Source organism: Rana temporaria, chromosome 2, assembly GCF_905171775.1.
Source record: "Rana temporaria chromosome 2, aRanTem1.1, whole genome shotgun sequence".
Lineage (NCBI taxonomy): Eukaryota > Metazoa > Chordata > Amphibia > Anura > Ranidae > Rana > Rana temporaria.
Window position 1 is genome coordinate 55,360,205 of NC_053490.1, and position 26,562 is coordinate 55,386,766.

The 26,562-nt window shown below is 45.2% G+C and overlaps 1 protein-coding gene across 1 annotated transcript in view; it reads left to right on the forward strand.

Moving 5' to 3' along the window:
• Positions 1-26,562, forward strand: part of CEP126 (centrosomal protein 126) — a 137,056-nt gene that overhangs the window by 67,645 nt on the left and 42,849 nt on the right. Inside the window, exons 4-5 of the mRNA XM_040340194.1 lie at positions 18,362-18,479; positions 21,443-21,644. Of these exons, the coding sequence (XP_040196128.1) occupies positions 18,362-18,479; positions 21,443-21,644 (320 nt within the window). The remainder of the gene's footprint in view (positions 1-18,361; positions 18,480-21,442; positions 21,645-26,562) is intronic.

Here is a 26,562-nt window from a genome sequence, read left to right on the forward strand (position 1 = left end):
TCATGGAGGAGGTGACAAGGGCGCTAGAGAGCAGGAGGTCTTGGGAGGAACGAAGAGAACAATTTGGTTGGTATTTTTAGACTAGGTTAGTGATGTAGCTGGGGGCATAGTTGTGGATGGCTTTGTAAGTTGCTGTTAGTATTTTTAATTGAAATTGTTGGGTGAGAAAATAGGAATAAGGCTGATGTCACATGGGCAAATTTGGAGCAGTGATCCCTCACCATTACAAATCCCTAATGCCAGTGGTTAACAGTGATTTGTAGCTAGCGGCGTAAGCGCTATAGTCGCTGGCACTTTGGTGCTAAGAAGCCATTTTTCATAGCTTCAGGTGCACCTTGTGCAACATCATTACATTGTCATTCACTGCTACAAATTGCTCTCCTTTATATCCTATATTTTTTTATCATAGTACGTGTTAATGAAGCGATTATTGATGGAAAACGTATTGCCAACAATTTTGAGAAATTTTGTATCTGTCTTGTAGTCTTTTTTATTTAAAGTCAAACTGTAGCCATTTTTTTCAAATCTTTTTGGATAGAGTGGGGAAGGTTTGGATCACTATTGGAGAGATTTATTGACGCCCAGTAATTTGGAAATCTTTTTTATTAGAACTTCTAATTGTATTTTTTTTCTGTGCCTTCCTGTCCTCCATTTGTTAAAGGGTCATCACAGGGACAGGAAGTCATGACAAATTTCCACAAAGGGGGTCACAGACCAAAATAAGAAACAGGACTGTTGATATCGCCAGTGCAGAACCAGTAAAGTAAAATTGTCATATTTAATACACCAAAAGAAGAAAAAAAAACAACATTCCATGGATGCCACTGGAAGGTGATTGGTCACTGACGTATAGTGGATTCTGAATATAGTGGATTCTGATTACATGGGAAGGTCCTTGAAAAGGGGTCTTCTCACTGCCTTGGAATCCATTGGGGAAAAATCTTCTGTCGATTCTACAGAGCACATAGTTCCAGTAAAGGGGTACTGAACTCTGCCCAGTGTTCTCTGTGAGAATTTCCCAGGGGTGAAGAGGTTTACTCATTAATGGTCACCTTTCACCATGTTCTGTTTGGTACAGTGGCAGCTGGTGGTGGAAGTTAATTAGAAGTCATATAACCCATTTATTGCTTCTATAGCCTCGTACACACGGTCGGACATCCGACAAACTTTCCCTTGGATTTTTGTCCGAAGTGAGTTGTCCAGTCACACCCATAGCATACACACGCTCGGACTTTTCTGCAAACTTTTCTAAAACTTTCCCAACATCACGTGGCTTTTCTGCTCTTCACCGCCACCCTTTGGTTAACTTCTGCTATTGTTGGTTGATTTTAACATTGGTTCTGAGCATGCATATTTGCACTTTGTACAAAAGTCCGATGGCTTGCTGTACACACGGTCGGACTAGGCACCATCGGACTTTTGTAGACGTAAAGTTTGTCCGTTTGTAGACCGAACTTTTTGTCCGATGAAACCCGAAAAAGTTGGTCCGATGGAGCGTACACACGGTCGGACAAAATTGAAAACCTGCAGATTTTGAAGTTTGTTGGCCGAAAGTCTGACCGTGTGTACGGGCCTTGACACTCACCAACTGCTGCAAAGACAGTTAAATACAATAGAGCTTTCTTGTTCTCTAAAATATGATATACCATTGAGAAAGTAATCCTATTTTTTCAGTAAGGTGTATGTAAATCCAATATCAATTTTTTTGTGTTTGTCATCATGCCTTACCATATGCAATTTTCTTTCGCATATCATTTTCTGTGAATCTTTAGCAAGGTTTCTAACCTGGCGTAAAAACACTTTCTGTTGCAGGCTGACAACACTAATTCCCTGTACACACGATTGGTGTGGGCCCCATAATTTTTTTTCCCATCGGTGAAAAAAAATAAAACCGGTTTTAAAATGTTCTGATGCTCAGAATCAAGTCGACGCATGCTCGGAAGCATTGAACTTCATTTTTTTCTGCACGTCGTTGTGTTTTACGTCACCGCGTTGGGCACGATCGGATTTTTAACTGATGGTGTGTAGGCAAGACTGATGAAAGTCAGCCTCATCGGATTACTGATGAAAAAATCCATCGGTCCGTTTTCATCGGATGAACCGATCGTGTGTACATGGCATAAATTTTGGGACTGTGGACAGTGTCAAGGGGGGGGGGGGGTTCTGGGTGTCAGTAGTTTTTTATTTTATATTTTTTTTTTTACAATTTAGTTTTGTAATATTTATTGCGATTTATTTTTATTTTTTATCAGCCCTTGGTGATATATCAGGGGTCTTAACAGACCCTTGACATCTCCCCTTTGAGACAGAGAAAGGGACTAAGGACACAGATGCCACAGTCCCTTTCTCAGTAGCCTCAGCATTGAAGATGAATGGACAGAAGACACTCAATTTAAAATTTGTTACCATTTTTTTACAATTTAATTTTGTAATATTTATTGCAATTTTTTTTTTATTTTTTATCAGCCCTTGGTGATATATCAGGGGTCTTAACAGACCCTTGACATCTCCCCTTTGAGACAGAGAAAGGGACTAAGGACACAGATGCCACAGTCCCTTTCTCAGTAGCCTCAGCATTGAAGATGAATGGACAGAAGACACTCAATTTAAAATTTGTTACCATTTTTTTACAATTTAATTTTGTAATATTTATTGCAATTTTTTTTATTTTTTTATTAGCCCTTGTTGGTGGGCTTTGGTGAGATATCAGGGGTCTAAGAGTCCCTTTCTCAGCAGCCTCAGCATTGAAGAGGAATGGACAGGAGACAGCCACTCTCGTTCATTCATAAACTGAACCACAGGTTACTCTGCTCAGTCATTACAGGACACAGGAGCAATCATGTGTCCAATTCAGACAATGAGGGGGCCGGTAAATTACATATTTACCGGCGCCTTTCTCTGCTCTCCATCCTAACACATCCCCGCAGCCAGCAGGGGAGTAGAGGAGGGATCCGGCTGCGGGGGTGCGAGACGGGGCAGGGGAGAAGCACACATCGGGCCAGAGGAGGAGGACAGGGGGTAGAGGAAGAGGACATTGGGGTGGATGATCAGTGCGACATTGGGGCGGGGGGGAACAGCTGTGAGCACCCTGTATGGCATTTCAGCTGACAGCTGTGGGAGGGAGTGGAGGAGAAGCGGCTGTCTGAAAAGCCATACAGGGAGATCGGTGCGTGCAACTGTCCCCCCGCCACATCAATCATTCCCAGCTGTCAATCATCCATGGGTGCAGCAGGGTGGGTTACAGTGCCATCCCTTCGGGAGCCCGTGTGCAGTGAACACCCTGCACCCATGGATGATGCCATTAGCATTAGTGTTGTTGTTGTTGTTAGTAACCTGCATAAATGCTCGTTAATTTGGCCATTGGCCTGACTATAAGACCTTCATGATAACTGGCACAACGGCCAACTGAAAAAGCACAAACGGCAGGTTGACAACACTGCTGCTAATTATGAGGCAGTGGCTTAAGCAGGCCATATATGGGTCAAATTCCGAAAGAATTTTCTTACGAAAATCCTAACTAAGAATTTTCTTTCGAATTTCACACCATTAGTGGGCTGCAACAATGGCCGATTTTTGCACAGCCATCTATTTTGAGTGATCGGTAATGTTGGAAATTTTATGAAAAACTAATTATTTTCTAATTAATGGTGGGAGAATCGTGCAATAAATATAATCAAAAAAGAAAACAAAATTCCTGGAAAGAAAGAAAGATACCAAGCCATGAAAAATATTTTCTGTAGCAACATGAGGTGAAATTGAAGGCTTGGTGGGTCAAATTTCAAAAATTAATGGTGGCACCATCGGATCACAAAAAGCACAACATTTCTGATTTTCGAAAGAAAATTTGTTCAGAATTCGGCCCATGTATGGCAACAAGAAGTGGTATTGCTGGCAGGATCTCCAGGTAAGAAACTTTAACCACCTGCCGACCAGTCAAAGTACAGGCTCTATTGCGCAAAAAGACGTACTTGTACGTCATTTCATGTAACAGATACTGTGGGTGCACGGGAGCGTGCACGTGGGTCCGGCGGACCCGATGTCCGTCAGCCACCTGCGATCGCTCCACAGAGAGGCAGAACGGGAATCTGCCTATGTAAACAAGATGAATCCCCGTTCAGACAGGGGAAAACATGGAGATCTGCTGTTCTTAGTGATTAGGAACAGTGATCTCTGTGTTGTCCCAGTGAGCCCATCCCCCCACAGTTAGAACACACCCAAGGAACACAGTTAACCCCTTGATCACCCCTAGTGTTAAAACCCTTCCCTGCCAGTGTCATTTATACAAAAAAAGTCCATAAATCTATCCCCTAATTTGTTGACGTTATAACTTTTGCACAAACCAATCAATATACGCTTATTGGGGACATACATTTTATTTGGGTACAGCGTCGCACGACCGCACAATTGTCAGTTAAAGCGACGCAGTGCCGTATCGCAAAAAATGACCTGGTCGTGAAGGGGGTAAATCCTTCAGGGGCTGAAGTGGTTAAAGCAGATTCAATGTTTTGCTGAAAAATATTATACAGAAAGGACTGCTGAAAAACATACTGAAATAAAAAAATTGGGGTTTACATACATTTTAACCTATTGCCATTCGTTGGCTGTTTTTAAAGCTAGGTTGCAGGAATGTGCGCCAAATTGTGGGCATGTGCCCACAATTTTCAACAACCCAAAGCCATTTTTCAGGTGCAGGGCGGTGCCATTTCATTTTTAATAGCACTGCCACACACTTTGCTAAAGTGCATGGGTTCGCCCTTGCCAAAATGCATGGTAACAAAGTACTGTGTATTTTGGTATGGTGAGATATTTCAAAAGGGTCATGCACGTCTGTGTGTTCTTTTGCACCTGCATAGGTGTGAAGGCAGCCTAAGGGGGATTCTGGTTTGTTTGCTTTGAGGTCTTCAGTGTCTTTTATATACAGTGGATATAAAAAGTTTATACACCCCTGTTAAAATGTCAGGTTTCTGTGATGTAAAAAAATTAGATAAAGATAAATAATTTCAGAACTTTTTCCACCTTTTAATGAGACCTATAAACTGTTCAACTCAGTTGAAAAACAAACTGAAATCTTTTAGGTGGAGGGAAGTAAAAATTAAAAAAATAAATAATGTGGTTGCAGAAGTGTGCACACCTTCTTACAACTGGGGATGTAGTCGTGTTCAGAATTAAGCAATCATATTCAAACTCATGTTACATAGGAGTCAGTACACACCTGCCAGCATTTAACATGCCTCTGATTAACTCCAAAAAAAGTTCAGCTGTTCTAGTAGGTCTTTCCTGACATTTTCTTAGTTGCATCCAACAGCAAACGACATGGTCCGCAGAGAGCTTTCAAAGCATCAGTGGGATCTCATTGTTAAAAGGTATCGGCCAGGACAAGAGTACAAAAAATCATTTTCAAGGCATTAGATATACCATGGAATACAGTGAAGACAGTCATCATCAAGTGGAGAAAATATGGCACAACAGTGACATTACCAAGAACTGGACATCCCTCCAAAATTGCTGAAAAGACAAGAAGAAAACTGGTCAGGGAGGCTGCCAAGAGGCCTACAGCAACATTAAAGGAGCTGCAGGAATATCTATCAAGTACTGGTTGTGTGGTACATGTGACAACAATCTCCCGTATTCTTCATGTGTCTGGGTTATGGGGTAGAGTGGTAAGATGGAAGCCTTTTCTTACAAAGAAAAACACCCAAGTCCTGCTAAATTTTGCAAAAACACATCTGAAGTCTCCCAAAAGCATGTGGGAAAATGTGTTATGGTCTGATGAAACCAAGATTGAACTTTTTGGCAATAATTTCAAAAGATATGTTTGGCGCAAAAACAACACTGCACATCACCAAAGGGACACCATACCCACAGTGAAGCATGGTGGTGGCAGCATCATTCTTTGGGGCTGTTTTTCTTCAGCTGGAACAGGGGCCTTATTCAAGGTAGAGGGAATTATGAACAGTTCCAAATACCAGTCAATATTGGCACAAAACCTTCAGGCTTTTGCTAGAAAGCTGAACAAAAAGAGGAACTTCATCTTTCAGCAGGACAACAACCCAACACATACATCCAAATCAACAAAGGAATGGCTTCACCAGAATAAGATTAAAGTTTTGGAATGGCCCAGCCAGAGCCCAGACCTGAATCTGATTGAAAATCTGTGGGGTGACCTGAAAGGGCTGGGCATAGGAGATGCCCTCGCAATCTGACAGATTTGGAGTGTTTTGTAAAGAAGACTGGGCAAATATTGCCAAGTCAAGATGTGCCATGCTGACTCATACCTAAAAAGACTGAGTGCTGTACAAAAAAAAAAAAGGTACTTCGGGAAAGTATTAGGCCCCTTTCACACCTGAGCGCAGGGCCGGATTTGCTCTCCCTGCCGCCCCAAGGCCAGGTTCCATAATGCACCCCCTCCCCACCAACCGAACCCCCCCCCCCAAATCAACGGAAAATGGGCGGCACGGTTAGTGCAAATATGTTTTGTTAGTTTTTTTACTTTATCGCTTTTTTTATGTTTATTTATTTGTAGCTTGTCGCTTACTTTTTTAAATTTTTGTATCATTTTCTTATTATTTTTCTTATTATTTTTCTTATTCTTTACCTTTTTATTCATTTAATTATTATTTCTTATTATTTATTTCTTTTTTATCATTTTTTTTTCACTTAACTTTTTTGCTATCACACAGGAGAAAACTATTTCCTGTGTGATAGCAATTGGAGGTGGCATGTTCTCTTTATTGACCCTGTCACCTCCAAAACAGGAGTCCTAGCACTGTGCTAGAACTCCTGTCACAGCTGAGATGGGAAGAGCACAGCTCTCCCCTCTCACTGTGTACATCGGCAGCAGGAACAGGAGACAGACTCGGTGGCCGGGGGGAGGACGGAGTCCCGAAGACAGAGCCAGCAGAGAGAGTTATGTGGGGTGGGGGGGGGGAGGGGAGGACGGACGGGAGCACATATTTTACAAGTGATTTCGGCGGCATCGCCGCAATCACTTGTTAACGAGCGAGCGGATTCCCCCATAACTTACCGCCCTTAACTGTATGTTCCGGGCGTTGGGGGACTCTATGCCACTGCCGCCCCTTGGAGCCCTGCCACCCCAAGGCCTGGCCTCAGTGGCCTTGTGGGAAATCCGGGCCTGCCTGAGCGTAGAATTTTTGAGCAATTTGTTGCTATGTTTGTAGATTTTTTTTATCTTCTTCCTGGGTGAATATTCTATTTCCCAGAACAGATTAAAGTGACAAAACGCCCATAGAAACGCTCGTTGTCACGCTAGATGCTTGAATCGAGCGTTTCCATTAGTTTCTATGGAAATACAAACGTTGAAAAATGCCCAAATCAGCCCAATTCACGCGACAAAAAAGGGTCCGGAACTTGTTTGAGCTTCAGGCGTTCGGCTTCAAGCGTTTTGGAGTGGAGATGTGAACCATCTCCATTGAGAATAATGGATTTTTCCCCCTCTAGCGTTTTATAGCTTCAGGCTACAAAACGCTCAGGTGTGAATGGGCCCTCAGTGTAAGGGTGTGCATACTTATGCAACCAACCATATTATTTTATTTTTACTTTCCCTCCACCTAAATGATTTCAGTTTGTTGTTCAACTGAGTTATACGGTTTATACGTCACATTTAGGCCCCTTTCACATTGAGGCGTTTTTCATGCGGTACAGCGCTAAAAATAGCGCTACTATACCGCATGAAAAAATCATGCCCTGCAGGCTTCAATGTGAAAGCCCGAAGGCTTTCACACTGAAGCGGTGCGGTAGCAGGACCGCTCAAAAAGTCCTGCTAGCCGCATCTTTGGAGCGGTATAGGAGCGGGGTGTTTACCGCTCCTATACCGCACCTTCCCATTGAAATCAATGGGAAACCGCGGTAATACCGCCCGCAATGTGCCTCTGCAGAGGCGCATTGCGGGCGGTATTAACCCTTTTTCGGCCGCTAGCGGGAGTTAATACCGCCCGAATATCGCTAGCTAGCGCCCGAATATCGCGGTAAATACGACGGTATAGCGGCGCTACAAATAGCGCGGCTATACCGTCACTGCGGCTCCACTGCCCAATGTGAAAGCAGCCTAATGGTGGAAAAAGTTTAGAAATTATTTATCTTTGTCTCATTTTTTTACATAACCGAGACCTGACATTTTAACAGGGGTGTGTAGACTTTTCATATCCACTGTATATATACAAAAGAAGAAGAATGCTCAAGGGACTTTGTGAGAAACAAACCACAAGGTATAAAATATACAGTGGAACCTTGGATTACGAAGAATTTCCGTTCCAGGAGAATGCTCAAAATCCAAAGCACTCGCATATCAAAGCGACGTAACATATTGCATTTACGTTACACCGCCGCAAGTTTTACGGGCAAGTGCTTCATTCACAAAGCACTTGCCTGTAAACTTGCGGCGGCGTAGCGTAAATCCGTCCGGCGCAAGCCCGCCTAATTCAAATGGGGCGTGTATCATTTAAATTAGGCACGTTCCCGCGCCGAACGTACTGTGCATGCTCCGTTTAGAAATTTCCAGCCGTGCTTTGCGCGGAATGACGTTGCACCAACGTCATTTTTTGAACGGCGACGTGCGTTACGTCCTTTCCTATTCACGGACGTATTACGCAAAAAAAAAATATTTTAAATTCGACGCGGGAACGACGGCCATACTTTAACATGGCAAGTCTAAATATAAGCCAAGAAATAGCAGCTGTAACTTTACGCCGGGAAAAGCCGACTAGCGACGACGTAAGAGAATGCGACGACCGCGCGTACCTTCGTGGATCGCCGTAAACAGCTAATTAGCATACCCGACGCGGAAAACGACGCAAACTCCACCCAGCGGGCGCCGAAGTATTACACCTACGATCCGAAGGCGTACGAAGCCGTACGCCTGTCGGATCGAAGCTAAAAGCCGTTGTATCTTGGTTTGAGGATTCAAACTAAAGATACGACGCGGCAAATATGAAAATACGCCAGAGTATCAGCAGATACTCCGACGTACTTCTTCTGTGAGTTCTAGTTGGTTAAACCTACTTGCAGCCTTGGGATTTATTTATTTTTTACTATTGAACTGTTATAACACCTCTTTGTATCACGTTCTCCTACATGTCAGCATTTTAATAAGAGGATTCCATCTTAACAGCAACCATTCCTCAGCAAGTAAAATGGTGGGGGTTCACAGCTTTATAGGAAGGTACGCCATGAAGGACAACCATGGAATTTGGTTTATGACGGACATGAATAATTTTAACTGAGCTCTGTGAGGGTGATAAAAAGGGAAAAGTTATATGTGTTGCCTATAGCAGCCAGTCAGATTCCAGAGGTTAGTTTATGGTGCACATTCTCAAAGTTGAACTCCGAACACAAAAACTTTCAGTTAACTACAGTATCTCACAAAAGTGAGTACACCCCTCACATTTTTGTAAATATTTCATTATACCTTTTCATGTGACAACACTGAAGAAATTACACTTTGCTACAATGTAAAGTAGTGAGTGCACAACTTGTATAACAGTGTAAATTTGCTGTCCCCTCAAAATAACTCAACACACAGCTATTAATGTCTAAACCGCTGGCAACAAAGGTGAGTACACCCCCAGGGCCGGCGCTAGGCATAGGCAAGTCAGGCGGCTGCCTAGAGCGCCAGGGTAGGGGGAGCGGCAAAATCCGGATCCCCAGCCACTCGCTGGGGATCCAGGTCATTAAAATACCTCCTGGACCTTTATTTTTAAAAATCATGCCTTATGGCGCCAGCCGCCAAGCTGGGGGGGGGTGTTGCGCCTGTGGAGACATCCCCCTCACTATCACTACGCTATTCCCCACCTGCAGTGCCGCCCGTAGCAGCGGCAGTGAGATGAGGGGAGAGAGCCGGGACAGGACAGCAGCTGGCCGGACGGGTCGGTGGAAGTTGAAGCAGCCAGTGCAGGAGGCGAGATAGTGACCCGATATTTCCCCCGCTTTTGTCCCCGGATTGCAGGCAGGGGCCGCGGGGTCTAACTCCATTCTGCGGTCACTGATTTTCTCCCCCTGCAGTGCTGATTCAGCCCCGATCCCACCGAGCGGCGCACAGCTGATTGCACACCGACACACATAGCTGTGCTGGCCACTCTGTTGAATGAATAGAAGGAAGGAGAGGGGGAGGAGGCGGGTCCCAGCCTGACACTCGTGGAGGAGCGTTCAGAGACCACACTGCTACACCCGACTGTTGTCTGCAGCCTGCAGAGTAATTACACATGATGAAGAGCCAGAAGAACCACATTATTGAGGTACAGAGAGAGAGGGGGGAGTTACAGTATACAGAGAGGGGGAGTTACAGTATACAGAGAGGGGGGGAGGTTACAGTATACAGAGGGGGAGGAGTTATAGTATACAGAGAGGGGGGAGTTATAGTATACAGAGATGGGGGAGTTGTAGTATACAGAGGGGGAGGGGGGAGTTATAGTATACAGAGATGGGGAGTTATAGTATACAGAGGGGGAGGGGGGGAGTTATAGTATACAGAGGGGGAGGGGGGAGTTATAGTATACAGAGGGGGAGGGGGGGGTTATAGTATACAGAGGGGGGAGTTATAGTATACAGAGAGAGAGGGTACAGTATATACAGAGAGAGAGGGTACAGTATATACAGAGAGATAGAGGGTACAGTATATACAGAGAGATAGAGGGTACAGTATATACAGAGAGAGAGAGGGTACAGTATATACAGAGAGAGAGAGGGTACAGTATATACAGAGAGAGAGAGGGTACAGTATATACCGAGAGAGAGAGGGTACAGTATATACAGAGAGAGAGGGTACAGTATATACAGAGAGAGAGAGGGTACAGTATATACCGAGAGAGAGAGGGTACAGTATATACAGAGAGAGAGGGTACAGTATATACAGAGAGAGAGAGGGTACAGTATATACAGAGAGAGAGAGGGTACAGTATATACAGAGAGAGAGAGGGTACAGTATATACAGAGAGATAGAGGGTACAGTATATACAGAGAGAGAGAGGGTACAGTATATACAGAGAGAGAGAGGGTACAGTATATACAGAGAGAGAGAGGGTACAGTATATACAGAGAGAGAGAGGGTACAGTATATACAGAGAGAGAGAGGGTACAGTATATACGAGAGAGAGAGAGGGTACAGTATATACAGAGAGAGAGGGTACAGTATATACAGAGAGAGAGAGGGTACAGTATATACAGAGAGAGAGAGGGTACAGTATATACAGAGAGAGAGAGAGGGTACAGTATATACAGAGAGAGAGAGGGTACAGTATATACAGAGAGAGAGAGAGGGTACAGTATATACAGAGAGAGAGAGAGGGTACAGTATATACAGAGAGAGAGAGAGAGAGGGTACAGTATATACAGAGAGAGAGGGTACAGTATATACAGAGAGAGAGAGGGTACAGTATATACAGAGAGAGAGAGAGAGGGTACAGTATATACAGAGAGAGAGAGGGTACAGTATATACAGAGACATAGAGGGTACAGTATATACAGAGAGATAGAGGGTACAGTATATACAGAGAGAGAGAGGGTACAGTATATACAGAGAGAGAGAGGGTACAGTATATACAGAGAGATAGAGGGTACAGTATATACAGAGAGAGAGAGAGGGTACAGTATATACAGAGAGAGAGGGTACAGTATGTGCAGAGAGAGGGTACAGTATGTGCAGAGACAGAGAGGGGACACAGTATATACAGAGAGAGAGAGAGAGAGAGAGAGAGGGGACACAGTATATATATAGAGAGAGAGGGGACACAGTATATACAGAGAGAGAGGGTACAGTATGTGCAGAGAGAGGGTACAGTATGTGCAGAGACAGAGAGGGGACACAGTATATACAGAGAGAGAGAGAGAGAGAGGGGACACAGTATATATAGAGAGAGAGAGAGGGGACACAGTATATATAGAGAGAGAGAGGGGACACAGTATATACAGAGAGAGATGGGGGGAGATGCAGTATATAGAGAAATATATAATTATGTATAATATCAATAAATGCATTGAAAATTATTTTTTCTATCGTATCTTCTTAACATTTGGTAGTCATATCCCCAAAAATGCTAAGAAATATATATTTTTTATCTCATGGGCAACATGTGAGAAAAAATGTATATATCATACAATCATTCCATAAACACACACCACATACCTATGATTTGAGGGGGGAAAAAAATGTCCCCAGATTTAATTTAAAAAATTTGGTCACCTTACCCTAATGACCCTGTTCAGCACTGATTCCCCCTGCTGATATTTCACCAAAGCTTCTAAAAAATTGTAAAAAATAATACAAAATATAAATAAAATTGTAAAAAAAATCCAAAAATTAAATAATAAAAGAAAAAAAAACTACTAACACTTTCCACTACCCTACTAAATTGTAAAATGATTACATTTATTTAGAGTGTGTGTGTGTGTGTATATATATATATATATATACACACACACACACACATGAGTGTTTGCGTTTTGAGGTGCACACCCTAATGCATTAGGCTGCGCATACCTATGAAGCCCTGCATGCAAGTCCGGGCTTGCCGCGATGACCGGGTCGGGGATCTGTAGTGAGAAGAGGAGACAGATGGGCAGCAACGCCGCTGTGGCTAAGGTATATTAGTGGAAGCACAGGCAGGACGCTCAGTGCTGCAGCCTGCACCCACTCACAAATTAAAAAAATGTACAGAGGGGGAACTGGTTTGTGTGGGGGGGGGGGGCAGAGTGGGAACTGGTGGGGGGGGGGCAGAGATATGCAGGGGGGTACAGTGGGAACTGGTGTGTGTGGGGGGGGACAGATGTGTGTGGGGGGGTACAGAATGGTAACTGGTGTGGGGGGGGGACAGATGTGCAGGGCGGTACAGTGTGGGAGCTGGTGTGAGGGGGGGGACAGGTGTGTGGGGGGTACAGAGTGGGGGGGAGACAGGTGTGGGGGGGTACAGAGTGGAAACTGGTGTGTGGGGGGGTACAGAGTGGGAACTGGGGGGGCAGAGTGGAAACTGGTGTGGGGGGCAGATGTGCAGGGGGTACAGAGTGGGAACTGGTGTGGGGGGGGGACAGATGTGTGGGGGAAACATATGTGCAGGGAGGTACAGAGTGGGAACTGGTGTGTATGTGGGGGGGGCAGATGTGCAGGGGGGTACGGACGGGGAGCGAATGGCGTGCGCGCACGGGGGGGGGGGGGCGTCAAAATGAGGCTTCGCCTAGGGTGTCAAAAATCCTTGCACCAGCCCTGTACACCCCAAACGTGAAAATGTCCAAATTGGGCCCAGTGTCAATATTTTGTGTGGCCACCATTATTTTCCAGCACTGCCTTAACCCTCTTAGGCATGGTGTTCACCAGAGCTTCACAGGTTGCCACTGGAGTCCTCTTCCACTCCTCCATGATGACATCACAGAGCTGGTGGATGTTAGAGACCTTGCGCTCCTCCACCTTCCATTTGAGGATGCCCCACAGATGCTCAATAGGGTTTAGGTCTGGAGACATGCTTGGCCAGTCCATCACCTTTACCCTCAGCTTCTTTAGCAAGGCAGTGGTCATCTTGGAGGTGTATTTGGGGTCATTATCATGTTGGAATACTAAATAGTTGTAGAAAAGTGTAATTTCTTCAGTGTTGTCACATGAAAAGATATAATAAAATATTTACAAAAATGTAATGGGGTGTACTCACTTTTGTGAGTCATGCCTCGTACACACGATTGGTTTTCCCGGCTGCCTTTTTACCGCCAGGAAAACCGAGGGGAAAGCCAAGAACCCGCGCGGCAGCTTTTTCGCCCCTACACACGGCAATTTTCCTGGCAGGAAAACTGCCATGAGAGCTTTGGCCGGGAATCCCGGGCGTGTGTATGCTCCACTGCAGGCTTTCCCCATAGGAAAACTGTAGAGAAAAATACCACCGGGAGTCCTGTCAGGACAATAGAAGACATGCTCTAATTTTCCTGTCGGGAAAACTGCCATGGAGCATACACACGGACAGTTTTCCTGGCCTAAAGCTGCATTGCGGCAAATGACGTCGCAAGGACGTCATTTGCTTCTAAGTGAACGTGAATGGCGTCCAGCGCCATTCACATTTCACTTACGCAAACGCCGTGAAATTCAAATTTCACGGCGCGGGAAGGCCGGCTATACTTTAGCATTGGCTGTCCCTACTATTAGAAGGGGCAGCCTTGCGCTAAAAGTAGCCGTACGGAAACTCCGTACCTGGCTTGCGCAGGGCCCGCGCAAGCTTTTGAATCAGTGGTAGTATGCAATTTGCATACTACACGCTGATACACAATGGGAGCGCCCCCTAGCGGCCCCCGCAAGACTGCAGCCTAAAATCTGCGAGGCATAAGAGCCTTATGCCGCGCAGATTTTAGCCTGCAGTCGGTGTAACGAGGTTCCTGAATCAGGAGCACTCGTTACACCGGAGCAAGTAAGCACTTGCGCTGCGTAACCTATGGTTGCACGGGCGCAAGTGCTTCTTGAATCTGGGCCAGTGACATCATTACTGTACCCTGTACAGAAAGCAGAGCTGTGGGAGGGCCCCAACGGGTCCACCCACTACAGGCTGCCTGCAGAAAACTGCAGGAGGGGGGCAGAGACAAGACTAACCACCCTGCATAGGGGGGGGAGCAGCAGGGACCGGTCCTTGATGAGCAGTGACAGGTAGGAAGGGGGGGTAACAGTGGCAAAGATGTTGCTCAGCTACACAGCGCACAGGAACTCAGCCTATCTATGTACACCAACGTATGCCCCGTACACACGATCGATTTTTCCGTTGGAATAAACTCAGACAGGTTTTTCCGACGAAATTTCTCTCAAGATGTCTTGCATTTACACGGACACACCAAATTCCGACCGTCCAAAATGCGGTGACGTACAACACTACGACGAACGATCGGAATTTCCCACAGAAAAAGTCTGATGGGGCATACACACGGTCGGAATATGAAAAAATTCCGTCTGACTTTTTCAGATCGTGTGTACGAGGCATTAGCGTTGGTATTAATTACCTTCAGGTTTGTTATCTGGACCAAAGGACTTTTTTTTTTTATTGTAGTGCAGCCATAGTGCGATTTGGTAAAAGTGGCGCTATTAACATTAACCTGAATCTGATTTACATGGCTGTAAAGTTACGGAAACTGGCAGCAGGAATTTTAGAATCTGGCTCAGGCCCTGGCAGAGAAGTGTCATACGCACTTTATTGAATCCTCCCCTATATGTTTTTATTCCCAGTAAATTGAGAGTTCTACTTCATATCGATGTTCTGCGTCATCACTTGTTTTCGTAGCATTAGTACTCTGACAAAGGATCTTGGGTTGGTATGTCTTGTTTGTTTGTTTTTAATGTACAGCTTTGAATCCAACTGGGTGACTGGATCATACAGCTTAATAAAACATACTTATGTTAGGATTTGTTGGGTCACTGTGGCATATAAATACTTGTTCCTCCTATGTCACTTACTCTATTTCCTTAGGTTGCATTTAGACGTGCAGTTGGGGGGGGGGGGGGGCTGCAAAAATGCACAGTAGAGTAAGCAGCAGACATGGGTGTTTACATGCCATGGTCACAAGGCAAATTTACTCGAATATAGCGATCGGCAGGTGGCAAGTGCTCCGTATGCTACACACTCAAGCAATTCAGGAAGCACCACAAATCCCCCACAATGGCAGGAGCTTTCCAATCATGTGACTGCTGTGGCAGCCAATCACATCGATCACATGACCCGAATGGCGCCTCTGCCTCCCGGCGTTTAGAACCCTTAAAGGGGTCAGGAAGTGACCGGCAGGAAGGGGTTATTGTATTCTCTGCATTAAAGTGATACTAATGTCTTGTTTTTTTTTTTTTATTATTAAAAATAACAAGCATGTTATACTTACCTGCTCTGTTGCAGTGGTTTTGCACAGGGCAGCCCAGATTGTCCTTTACTCGGGTCCCACTTTGGCTCTCCTGGCCCCTCCCTCCTGTTGGGTGACCCCACAGCAAGCAGCTTGCTATGGGGGCACCCCAGCCAATTCACTGCTCCCTGTGTCTATTCATACACAGAGCTGCGGCCCGGCTCCGCCCCCTTTCTATTCTCATTGGCTGACTGACTTTGACAGAAGTGGGAGCCAATGGCACTGCGCTGCTGTCTTAGCCAATAAGGAGGGGAGTCCCAGACGGCCGAGACATTCCTACAACATTGCTGGAGCTAGATGGACCTCAGGCAAGTATTAGGGGGGCTGCTGCACACAGACGGCTTTTTATCTTAATGCATAGAATGCAGTAAGTTAAAAAAAACTTCTGACTTTACAATCACTTTAAGGGAAAAAGCATTTTGCCACTTGCTCTGCCCCCTCCTCTCTAAACACTTACCTTTAGAGTCCAGTATCGATCCAGTGCAGTTCTTATCCCCTCTCTTTCTCTTCTCACAGAAGGATCGGGCAGCAGCGGGAGCCATTGGCTCCTACTGCTTGTCAGTCAAATCCCGGGAATGGGGGGGGGGAGCCAAGCCGTGCTGTGTGTGTCAGTGGACACACGCAGTGGGGCTCGGGAGCGAGCCCACACGTCTGTCCCCATAGCAAACGGTTTGCTATGGGGGGTTAAAACAGAAAAGGAGGAGCCAAGGTTGCCGGTGGGGTACCCCAGAAGAGGAGGTCCAGGGCAATGTATTGCACAGAGCAGATGAGTATAACATGTTCATTATTTTTTTTAAAAAAATTGTCTTTAGAAACGCTTTAAGGGTTCATTCACGCTATTGCGCACATTCATTTACTGCAACAAAAAGTGACGTACGTTACTTCCATTGGTGCCACTTATTCTAAATGTCACTCCATGACACTTTGCTGATGGATTTGCATTGCAGCGCAACACGTGACAGTGCACCAACATGCAATGTGCTACCAGACAGCACCTGCACCTTTCTTGGGGCATTAGGAAATATACTGTACAGTACAGTACAAATACTGTACTGTAAATGGGCTGCATTAAAGCAATGCACATTAAAGGGGTTGTAAAGGTACAATTTTTTTTTTCCTAAATAGCTTCCTTTACCTTAGTGCAGTCCTCCTTCACTTACCTCATCCTTCCATTTTGCTTTTAAATGTCCTTATTTCTTCTGAGAAATCCTCACTTCCTGTTCTTCTGTCTGTAACTCCACACAGTAATGCAAGGCTTTCTCCCTGGTGTGGAGTGTCGTGCTCACCCCCTCCCTTGGACTACAGGAGAGTCAGGATGCTGTCTACGTTGCAGATAGAGAAAGCAACTGTGTGTTAAGGGGCGTCCTGACTCTCCTGTAGTCAGGAGGGGAGGGGGCGAGCACGACACTCCACACCAGGGAGAAAGCCTTGCATTACTGTGTGGAGTTACAGACAGAAGAACAGGAAGTGAGGATTTCTCAAAAGAAATAAGGACATTTAAAAGCAAAATGGAAGGATGAGGTAAGTGAAGGAGGACTGCACTAAGGTAAAGGAAGCTATTTAGGGGGAAAAAAATTACCTTTACAACCCCTTTAATGTGGTTGGGCCATCAGACTGGACATTGTTGCAGACAGAAACTTCCTATCTTTTGTTTTATTTGTTAATCTCTATTAGCCAGATTCACGTACGCCGGCGTAACTTTGTGCGGGCGTAACGTATGTCATTTACGTTACACCGCTGCAAGTTAGAGAGGCAAGTGCAGTATTCACAAAGCACTTGCTCCCTAAGTTGCGGCGGCGTAGCGTAAATGTGCCGGCGTAAGCGCGCCTAATTCAAATTGTGAAGAGCTGGGCGTGTTTTATGTAAATAAAGCATGACCCCACGTAAATGACGTTTTGAACGAACGGCGCATGCGCCATCCGTGGACGTATCCCAGTGCGCATGCTCCAAATTACGCCGCAAAGACTCATTGGTTTCGACGTGAACGTAACCTACGCCCAGCCCTATTCTGAATCGACTTACGCAAACGACGTGAAATTCGACGGCGGTTCCGACGTCCATACTTTGGCTGCGCCATCTTTTTGGTGGTTTATCTTTACGCCTGAAAACGCCTTACGTAAACGGCGTATCTTTACTGCGACGGGGGAGCGTACGTTCGTGAATAGGCGTATCGCACTGATTTACATATTCTAGGCGTAAATCAGCGTACACGCCCCTAGCGGCCAGCGTAAATAGACAGCTAAGATACGGCGGCGTAGGAAGACTTACGCCGCTTGTATCTTAGCAACATTTAAGCGTATCTCAGTTTGAGCATGCACTTAAATGTAGGACGGCGCGGATTCAGAGTTACGACGGCGTATCTACTGATACGCCGGTGTAACTATACCTGAATCTGGCTATATATGTCTATTTTATTATTTTCTCATTTGTAAAGTAATGTGCAGCATAGTTTTCAATGTTTAAATAAATAATTAGTAATTATAACAATTTCTTTGTTTTGCAGCATATGTAGTTAATAAAAAGCCAAATCCGAAGCTTGAAGATGCTCTCAGGCAAATCCAGTCCACTCTGTCCTCCACATTCTACTACATGTCCAATCACCGGAGCCCTACTAATACAAGGTACTGGGGGGTCCTGTTCAAATGGGCCGGGTATTGGAGTCCCTGTGTAAACTGCTCTTCCTTCTATTGTAACACATTTATTTTAGAAAAAGTGGGGTGGCTTTGGAAAAGGAACCAACCTCCAGGCAGATGTAAAATACACAAATGAATGCAGCTCAGTTATCAATAAATATATTTTTATTTTATTATTTAATATATTTTATACAGAGCTAGTACCTGAATTTGACTTGTTATCAACGTTTTGCAATCTACTGTACAACAGAGCTCAGACTGGTAAAAGAAGGAAGCAGCACAATGAATCAATCCACAACACTCACGTGCTAACAAGAAACATGCTTATAGGAGGAGAGGGCAGAGTGATAGAGACATGAAATGATCAATGCAATGTTACTGCAATACACCTTTACTTTAATGCAGTTAAAAATGTATGTACACCCTAGCAAAGAACTTCTTTTGTCTGCTCTGTTTGGATGTGTAGAATATACAGTTGAACGTGTTTCGTCATATCTGTTTGATCAGTGCAAGCATTCCTGTTGATCCTACCAGAATTTTAGTAAGCTCATAACTTCCTTGAGTGAGCTGACAACACAGAGCCGCTGCTTCACTAAAATCTAAAGGAGTCCTATCAGCCCGGCCCTCTTCACCTCTGCGAACCACTGATCATTACCTGCCATGTTACAGAGATAAGAACATATGTTTTAGATAAGAGGGAGAAGTTTTGTAGTGTAAATCTGGAGCAAGGATGACTACGCTGCTCTTCCTAGGGGGCCACGAGGCAAACATGGCAGCATTTTTCAGGGGGCCACATAGCCCCCCCAGGCGACCATGCTATAGCCAAGTGATGGCTACAGCGTAGTCGTCCAGTTCTGGGATGGCATCTATTGACACCCTCCCAGAACTGTGCGCACCCTGCCCGCTTTGTGATTGCTGTGTCCAGCTGCGTGCTTGCCTTAACCGGTTCTTCGCTAGTCTTCAGGTGCCCGGCGCCAGCATGTTTGCTGTGGGCTGCCCACTGTGCATACACAAACTGTGCTGTGCTTTGTGAACGGCCCCACAGCCTTCTGGGATCTGTGACCTGTCTTAGACTTTCTAAGCAAAGGGCCACTTTACTGTTCATCAGGCTTTAGGGGGGCCAGACTGTGGCTATCGGGAGTAGAAAAAGGTCCCAGCATCAGTTGGAGTAAACCATGCCCCGTCTTTGGTATCAGTGAGAGGAATTGCGCCCCATCACTTGTGTCATTGGGAGGAATTATGCCCCAATCGTTGGTGTCTTTGGTAAAAATTGTGCCCCATCATTGGTCCCAATTGTTGATGTCATTGGGAGGAATTATGTCGCAATCGTTGGTGTCTTTGGTAGGATTGTGCCCCGTCATGGGGCCCCATTGTGTATGTCATTGGGAGGAATTGTGCCCCATCTTTGGTAGGAATTGTGCCCCATAATTGGGCCCCATTGATGATGTCATTGGGAGGAATTGTGCCCCATCTTTGGTGTCTTTGGTAGGATTTGTGCCCCATCCTTGGGCCTCATTGTTGATGTCATTGGGAGGAATTGTGCCCCATCTTTGATGTCTTTGGTAAGAATTGGGCCCCATTGTTGATGTCATTGGGAGGAATTGTGCCCCATCTTTGGTGTCTTTGGTAGGAATGGTGCCGCATCACTTGTGTCATTGGGAGGAATTATGCCCCAATCGTTGGTGTCTTTGGTAAAAATTGTGCCCCATCATTGGGCCCAATTGTTGATGTCATTGGGAGGAATTATGTCGCAATCGTTGGTGTCTTTGGTAGGATTGTGCCCCGTCATGGGGCCCCATTGTGTATGTCATTGGGAGGAATTGTGCCCCATCTTTGGTAGGAATTGTGCCCCATAATTGGGCCCCATTGATAATGTCATTGGGAGGAATTGTGCCCCATCTTTGGTGTCTTTGGTAGGATTTGTGCCCCATCCTTGGGCCTCATTGTTGATGTCATTGGGAGGAATTGTGCCCCATCTTTGATGTCTTTGGTAAGAATTGGGCCCCATTGTTGATGTCATTGGGAGGAATTGTGCCCCATCTTTGGTGTCTTTGGTAGGAATGGTGCCCCATCTGTGTGCCTCATTGTTTATGTCATTGGGTGGAATTGTGCCCCATCTTTGGTGTCATTGGGCCCAACTGTTGGTGTTATTATGAGTAACTGTGTACCTTTGTTGGTGTCAGTGAATGAAACCGTTCCCCAAGGGCTGGATAAAAGCAAGCAAAGGGCTGCATCCGGCCCCTGGGCCGCAGTTTGGAGACCACTGATCTAATCTAATCAGCATGGTGGCTCTGCAGCACTGGGGTCCCCGATTTAAATTCTGGTCAGGATACTCTATGCATGGAGTTTGCATGTTCTCCCTGTGATTGCATACTCCAAAGACATGCTGGTAGATAAATTGGCCCTAGTATGTATGCATGTGAGTTGAGGATCTGCTAGTGCTTTAAACCGAGAGGGCGGACCTGGATAGTGTGAGCGGGCATTGCATTTTATTGAAGAGTCCGTTTTAAGTCCCCAGGTAAATGTCGTGTGCTCAGCCATATGGGGTTTTGTGGATGCTTCCAACGTCTGTCCATCCTCATACTACATGTGGACCTGACGTAGACTGCCTACACATGAAGCAAAGGTAGAACGTCAAGGTTATGAATACTCTTCTAGGAGTACTGATTGCTGGTATTATGCAGCTCCTTGGACACTAAATTCTTCCACAACCTCCATATGCAAAAAAGGAATGAGCATAACAGCAAGAAGATGGGGTACAATAGGTAACTATAGTGGGACTTTATATGATCTTTCAAAACTTACTGTATAATAAAAAAGTCAGGTAGCATTGACAACGTTGCACACATAACCTTGTGAAGAATTGTGGTGCAGTGCAATTCCTTTTCTATAGAACATAAAGAAAGCCTTTAAATTGTTACTAAAAGGTTTATATCTCTTTGTTTTTCCAGGAGCTCAGACTCGCCATCCAGCAATTCATCAATAGGGACCTCCGCATGGTCAAAGAGACAAGAGTCTGCTCCAAAATTGGCTTTTGAAGGAGTTTATCAGGACAAAGCTTTCATCCAGTTTGATAGCGATCAGCTTTACTTCCAGAACAAGTTACAGGAAGCACAGCGCCTCCTGGAGGAGCAACATCTCAACAACATACAGGTACGGGATTTTTTTTTACACACTACTACACACCACTACTACTACATCACAAACGTGAAAACTGTGCTAAGAACTTCCCTTAAGCCTTTGTATGAGACACTGGGCTCCATTCATCTTGCATGCTGTATGTAGGTTTCCAGACACATTTTCCCTAAATCCTGCATTCAATCATGAAATAGTCAAATGATTATTCTGTTCTGCGGTATTTCCCCACAAAACACTGAAAACGCTTGATAATTACCACATGAACAGGCATTAAACTTAATTCACAGAAGGAAATAAATATTTAACTGCACGCAGTAATTAAGTAGACATCTAGGCATGCAGTATTTATGGAATGTGTACTGGTTGTTATGGAGCGGGCGGCCACTGTGTCCTTAACAACTAATGAGTCAACAGCTGTCAGCAGGGTTCCCTGTTGACAGCTGAATGTAAAAAAAAGTTTTGCCAGCAATGACATTTTTTGGGGGAACCCCCACGCCAAAATGTTTTTTAAAAATGGCGTGGGGTCCCCCCCCAAAATCCATACAAGACCCTTATCTGAGCATGCAGGTTAGGAAGGGGGGGGGATGAGCGAGCACCCTCCTGAACCACCAGGCCACATGCCTTCAACATGGGGGGGGGGTGATTTGGGGTACCCTCTCCCCATGTTGATGGAGACAAAGGCCTCTTCCCCACAACCCTGGCCAGTGGTTGTGGGGGTCTGCCGGTGGGGGGCTTTATTTAAAAATCAAAAAAACATCCCCGTTTGCAGAGCCATCCTCAATCTTGATACGCATCGCCACCCCCTGCCCAGAAAAAAAAGCTCCGCTCTGGACGAAGGCTCCCGCTGTCTGACAGTTCTTAACCACTTGCTTACTGGGCACATAAACCCCCTTCGTGCCCAGGCGAAATTTCAGCTTCTGGCACTGCGTCGCTCTAACTGACATTTGCACGGTCGTGTGACGTGGCTCCCAAACAAAATTGATGTCCTTTATTTCCCCACAAATAGAGCTTTTTTTTGGTGGTATTTGATCACCTCTGCGGTTTTTATTTTTTGCGCTATAAACAAAAAAAGAGCGACAATTTAAAAAAATATATATATATATTTTTTACTTGTTGCTATAATAAATATCCCATTTTTTTTAAAAAAAAAATATTTTTTTTCTCAGTTAAGGCCGATACATATTTTTCGACATAATTTTGTAAAAAAAAAAAAAATCGCAATAAGTGGTTTGCGCAAAAGTTATAGCGCCTACAAAATGGGGGATAGATTTATGATTTTTTTTTATTTATTTTTTTTACTTGTAATGGCGGCGATCTGCGATTTTTTTTTTGTCAGGGCTGCGATATTGCGGCGGACATATCGGACACTTTTGACACAATTTTGGGACCATTCACATTTATACAGCGATCAGTGCTATAAAAATGCACTAATTACTGTATAAATGTGACTGGCAGTGAAGGGGTTAACACTAGGGGGTGAGGAAGGGGTTAAATGTATTTCCTCATTGTGTTCTTACTGTGTGGGGGAAGGGGACTGACTGGGGGAGGTGACCGATGCTGTGTCCCTATGTAAAGGGACACAGATCGGTCTCCTCTCTTCCTGACAGCACGTGGAGCTCTGTGTTTACACACAGAGCTCCACGTCCTGCTGTGTAACCGACGATCGCGGGTGTCTGGCGGACATCGCGGCCGCCAGGCACTCGCATCGGCTCCCGAGCGATGCGTCGGGCACGTTGTTTCCCCGCTGCGCGCCCCCAGTGGCGCGCACAGGGAACAACAACGACAGGACATCCAGGGACGTCCACCCGGCATTTGAGAGCCGCGCTGTGGACGTCTTTCGACCATAGCGCAGATCTCAAGTGGTTAAATAACTAAGGGGCTAGACCATCCAGTGACATCGCCAGGTTGCACCGCCCCCTTGCGACATCACCAACCCAGCATGCCCCCGGTCAGTGACGTCACAAGGGGGCAGTGCCACCTGGTAGAGATTGGGGGAGGCCCCCCCCCCCAGGGGAACCCTGCTGACAGCTGATGACTCATTGGTTGTTAAGGATGCGGCAGCCACCCACTCCTTAACAACCAGCTTAAGGACTCGAATACGAAGCTCATCCCTAGCTCATCCCTAGTTCAGTGTGCAAAGAGGAAGCTGATGGAGCATGGGCTACTACAGTGAATTTCAGCATAGCCAGCGGCCATTTTGATATCAGATATGTATACTTACATTGAGCCATGCTAGATCAATGTAATTTTTCAAGGAAAGAATCCTTCCTTAGGGTGACCACATTTCCAAACTACCATTTAGGGACAACCTCCCTTCCCAAAATCAGCTTGTGCTGTAATGAATCACAGCACAGTGATTGGACACAAGAGGCAGGATTCATGATTTCTCCAAGCAGGGGGAGGAATTTTGCTTCTCCAGGCTTTCCCGGCCAGAACAAGTACTGTCAGTGAGTAAAGCGGTCATGTGGCGGCCTTTTTGGGGGCATCAGATTGGCCCGGGGGGTGGCTGTGTCAGTTTCATTCTGGGACACTGTATTGTCCTGGAATGAAGGTGCCCGGGACAGACCTGCAATCCGGGACACGTGGTCATCCTATCTTTCCTGCATCCTTCTACAATTACACCTTTCCAGGGAAACTTTAGTATAGAAACATTGTTGCTTTTAGTGCAAAAAAGGGGATGCTTTCTAACTCAGAATAGTAATGCAGTTTATGCTAACACTGACTCAAGTGAAATAAACATTTAGGTGTAAGATCCACTCTTAATACTGGAGTTACATCATTCAGATCTTATGTAACCTAAGTATCTTATGACATTTCTGTTTACAAGCACCGAAATTACAACGCATTGTTTCCGCTGAGATATTTTTTATAGCTTGAGTGTCATAAATCATATTGTATTATGAGTGCTTCACACCATTAGTCATTCCGGTAGACTGTAATGAGCAGTGCAATTAAACTCAAGTTAGGTGATATAATCCATTGTGAGTGAAATATTACAGCATGACCATTTACTAATTTCATTTTAGTAATTTGAAATCCCCAGTTGTTGTACATTTGTACCATTAGGAAGTTGGAATTTTATCCTCCACTGACTACCTGTGTAAAGGGCTACTACAGAGAACCCCTGTGTAACCCCGGTGTAGTGGGCATTACTCCCATGACCACTATTGTAAATGGGCACCTCTGGGCCGCTGCACCCACCATACACTATATATTCTGGACCAATGTGTTCTGTATGCTGTGTTGTATTTTATATATTGTAGACCAACCTTATACATACATACTGCAATCTGTATCCTGTGCTATATTCTTCATACCCCGCAACGCTACGCCTTCTATGATGTGCTGTACATTACATTCCTCAGAACTCTCTCAGCTGTGTTGTACATTCTTTAAGGCTGCATTCACACCTAAGCGACAGCCGCGTACGCGTGTAGCGGCAGATTTGCCGCGATTACAAATGTTTCTTTTTTTTTCTAAAGTATTCCCATTGCTGTCTATGGGAAAATGCGCCTGTCGCGTGAAAAAAAGGGTCCGGGACTTTTTTTCAGGCGACAGGCGTTGCGCGTCTATGAGATGTGAACCATCTCCATAGACGGCAATGGGAATTCTCCCCTCTAGCGACAGAAGCGTCCCGCTTAGGGCGTTTTGTCGCTTAGGTGTGAATGGGGTCTTAGGAGGAATTCAGAATTCTATCCAGGACACACTTTTGCTAGTGTACTGTATATCTAAAAAAATAAGTAGCAAATATGTTTTTATTAATCTTTGCTACTGATATCAACCTTTGTTATATTAGCCCTGCATTTTCTGCATTGCCCATTAGCATCATTTAGTCCAGGGGTCCCCAAATCACAGCCCGTGGGCCAAATCTGTCCCACTGAAAGATTTATCCAGCTCTTTGATGTAAGATGGACTCTGATGGGACTCTTTTTAGGAGAGGACTCTAATGTAAGGGGGACTCAATGCACACGTTCCTGGATAATGGCTGTGTGTATAAACAGGTGCAGTAGCGACCATGGGCAGGAACCAATGATAGTCAAGGCAGAAGAACGTCACCAGCACACCGTGGATCTCCAAAGCTTTATTCAGCAATCACATTGCTGTAGCAAAAGCAACTTTTCGGAGCCACGCAGGACGAGCTTCATCAGGACTGTGACAAATATGTTACAACCAAGAACCTATTTAAATAACCGTCCACCAATCAGTGTTACAAAATTCAATCATTCGCAGCCATTGTAACCGAAGCTCATGTGTTGTCAAGAAAACAAAGATATGATAGATCGCTATTCAGACCTCCCTGTTGAGTGTGTATATCCAATACACCTCATGGGTGAAGAAGGGGGCAATCACGGTTTTCCCGTCTTGCCGGTTGGCTGACATGTTCATTGACCATGCCACTGATTGGTGGACAGTTATTTAAAATAGTTTATTGGTTGTACAGTAGTACCTTAGATTACAAACATAATCCTGAAAACTCACCTCTTCAGGGAAGCCTATCACGTCTCCAACTAATCTTTTACCACTTCCATCAGCTCATTCCCCACAGTTACAACCTTTTGTACCACCTGCCCCACCCTAGTAGATTGTAAGCTCTTCTGAGCAGGGCCCTCTTAATCCTCTTGTATTTTATTGTATTGTAACTGTATTGTCTCCCTTTTATATTGTAAAGCGCTGCGTAAACTGTTGGAGCTATATAAATCCTGTATAATAATAATAATAATCCCTTCCAGAAGAATGCCTGCAATCCAAAGCACTCGTAAATCAAAGCGAGTTTCCCCATAGGAATCAATGGAAACTCAGATAATTTGTTCCTGTGCTAGTGTATACAGTCCTGCATGTGGCCAGAGGTGGGGGGCGCCCCGGAGGCACTCAAACACTCTGAGACGTTTAGAGACACTTGGAGACACTCGGGATCGGAGTGTTTCCGAGTGTT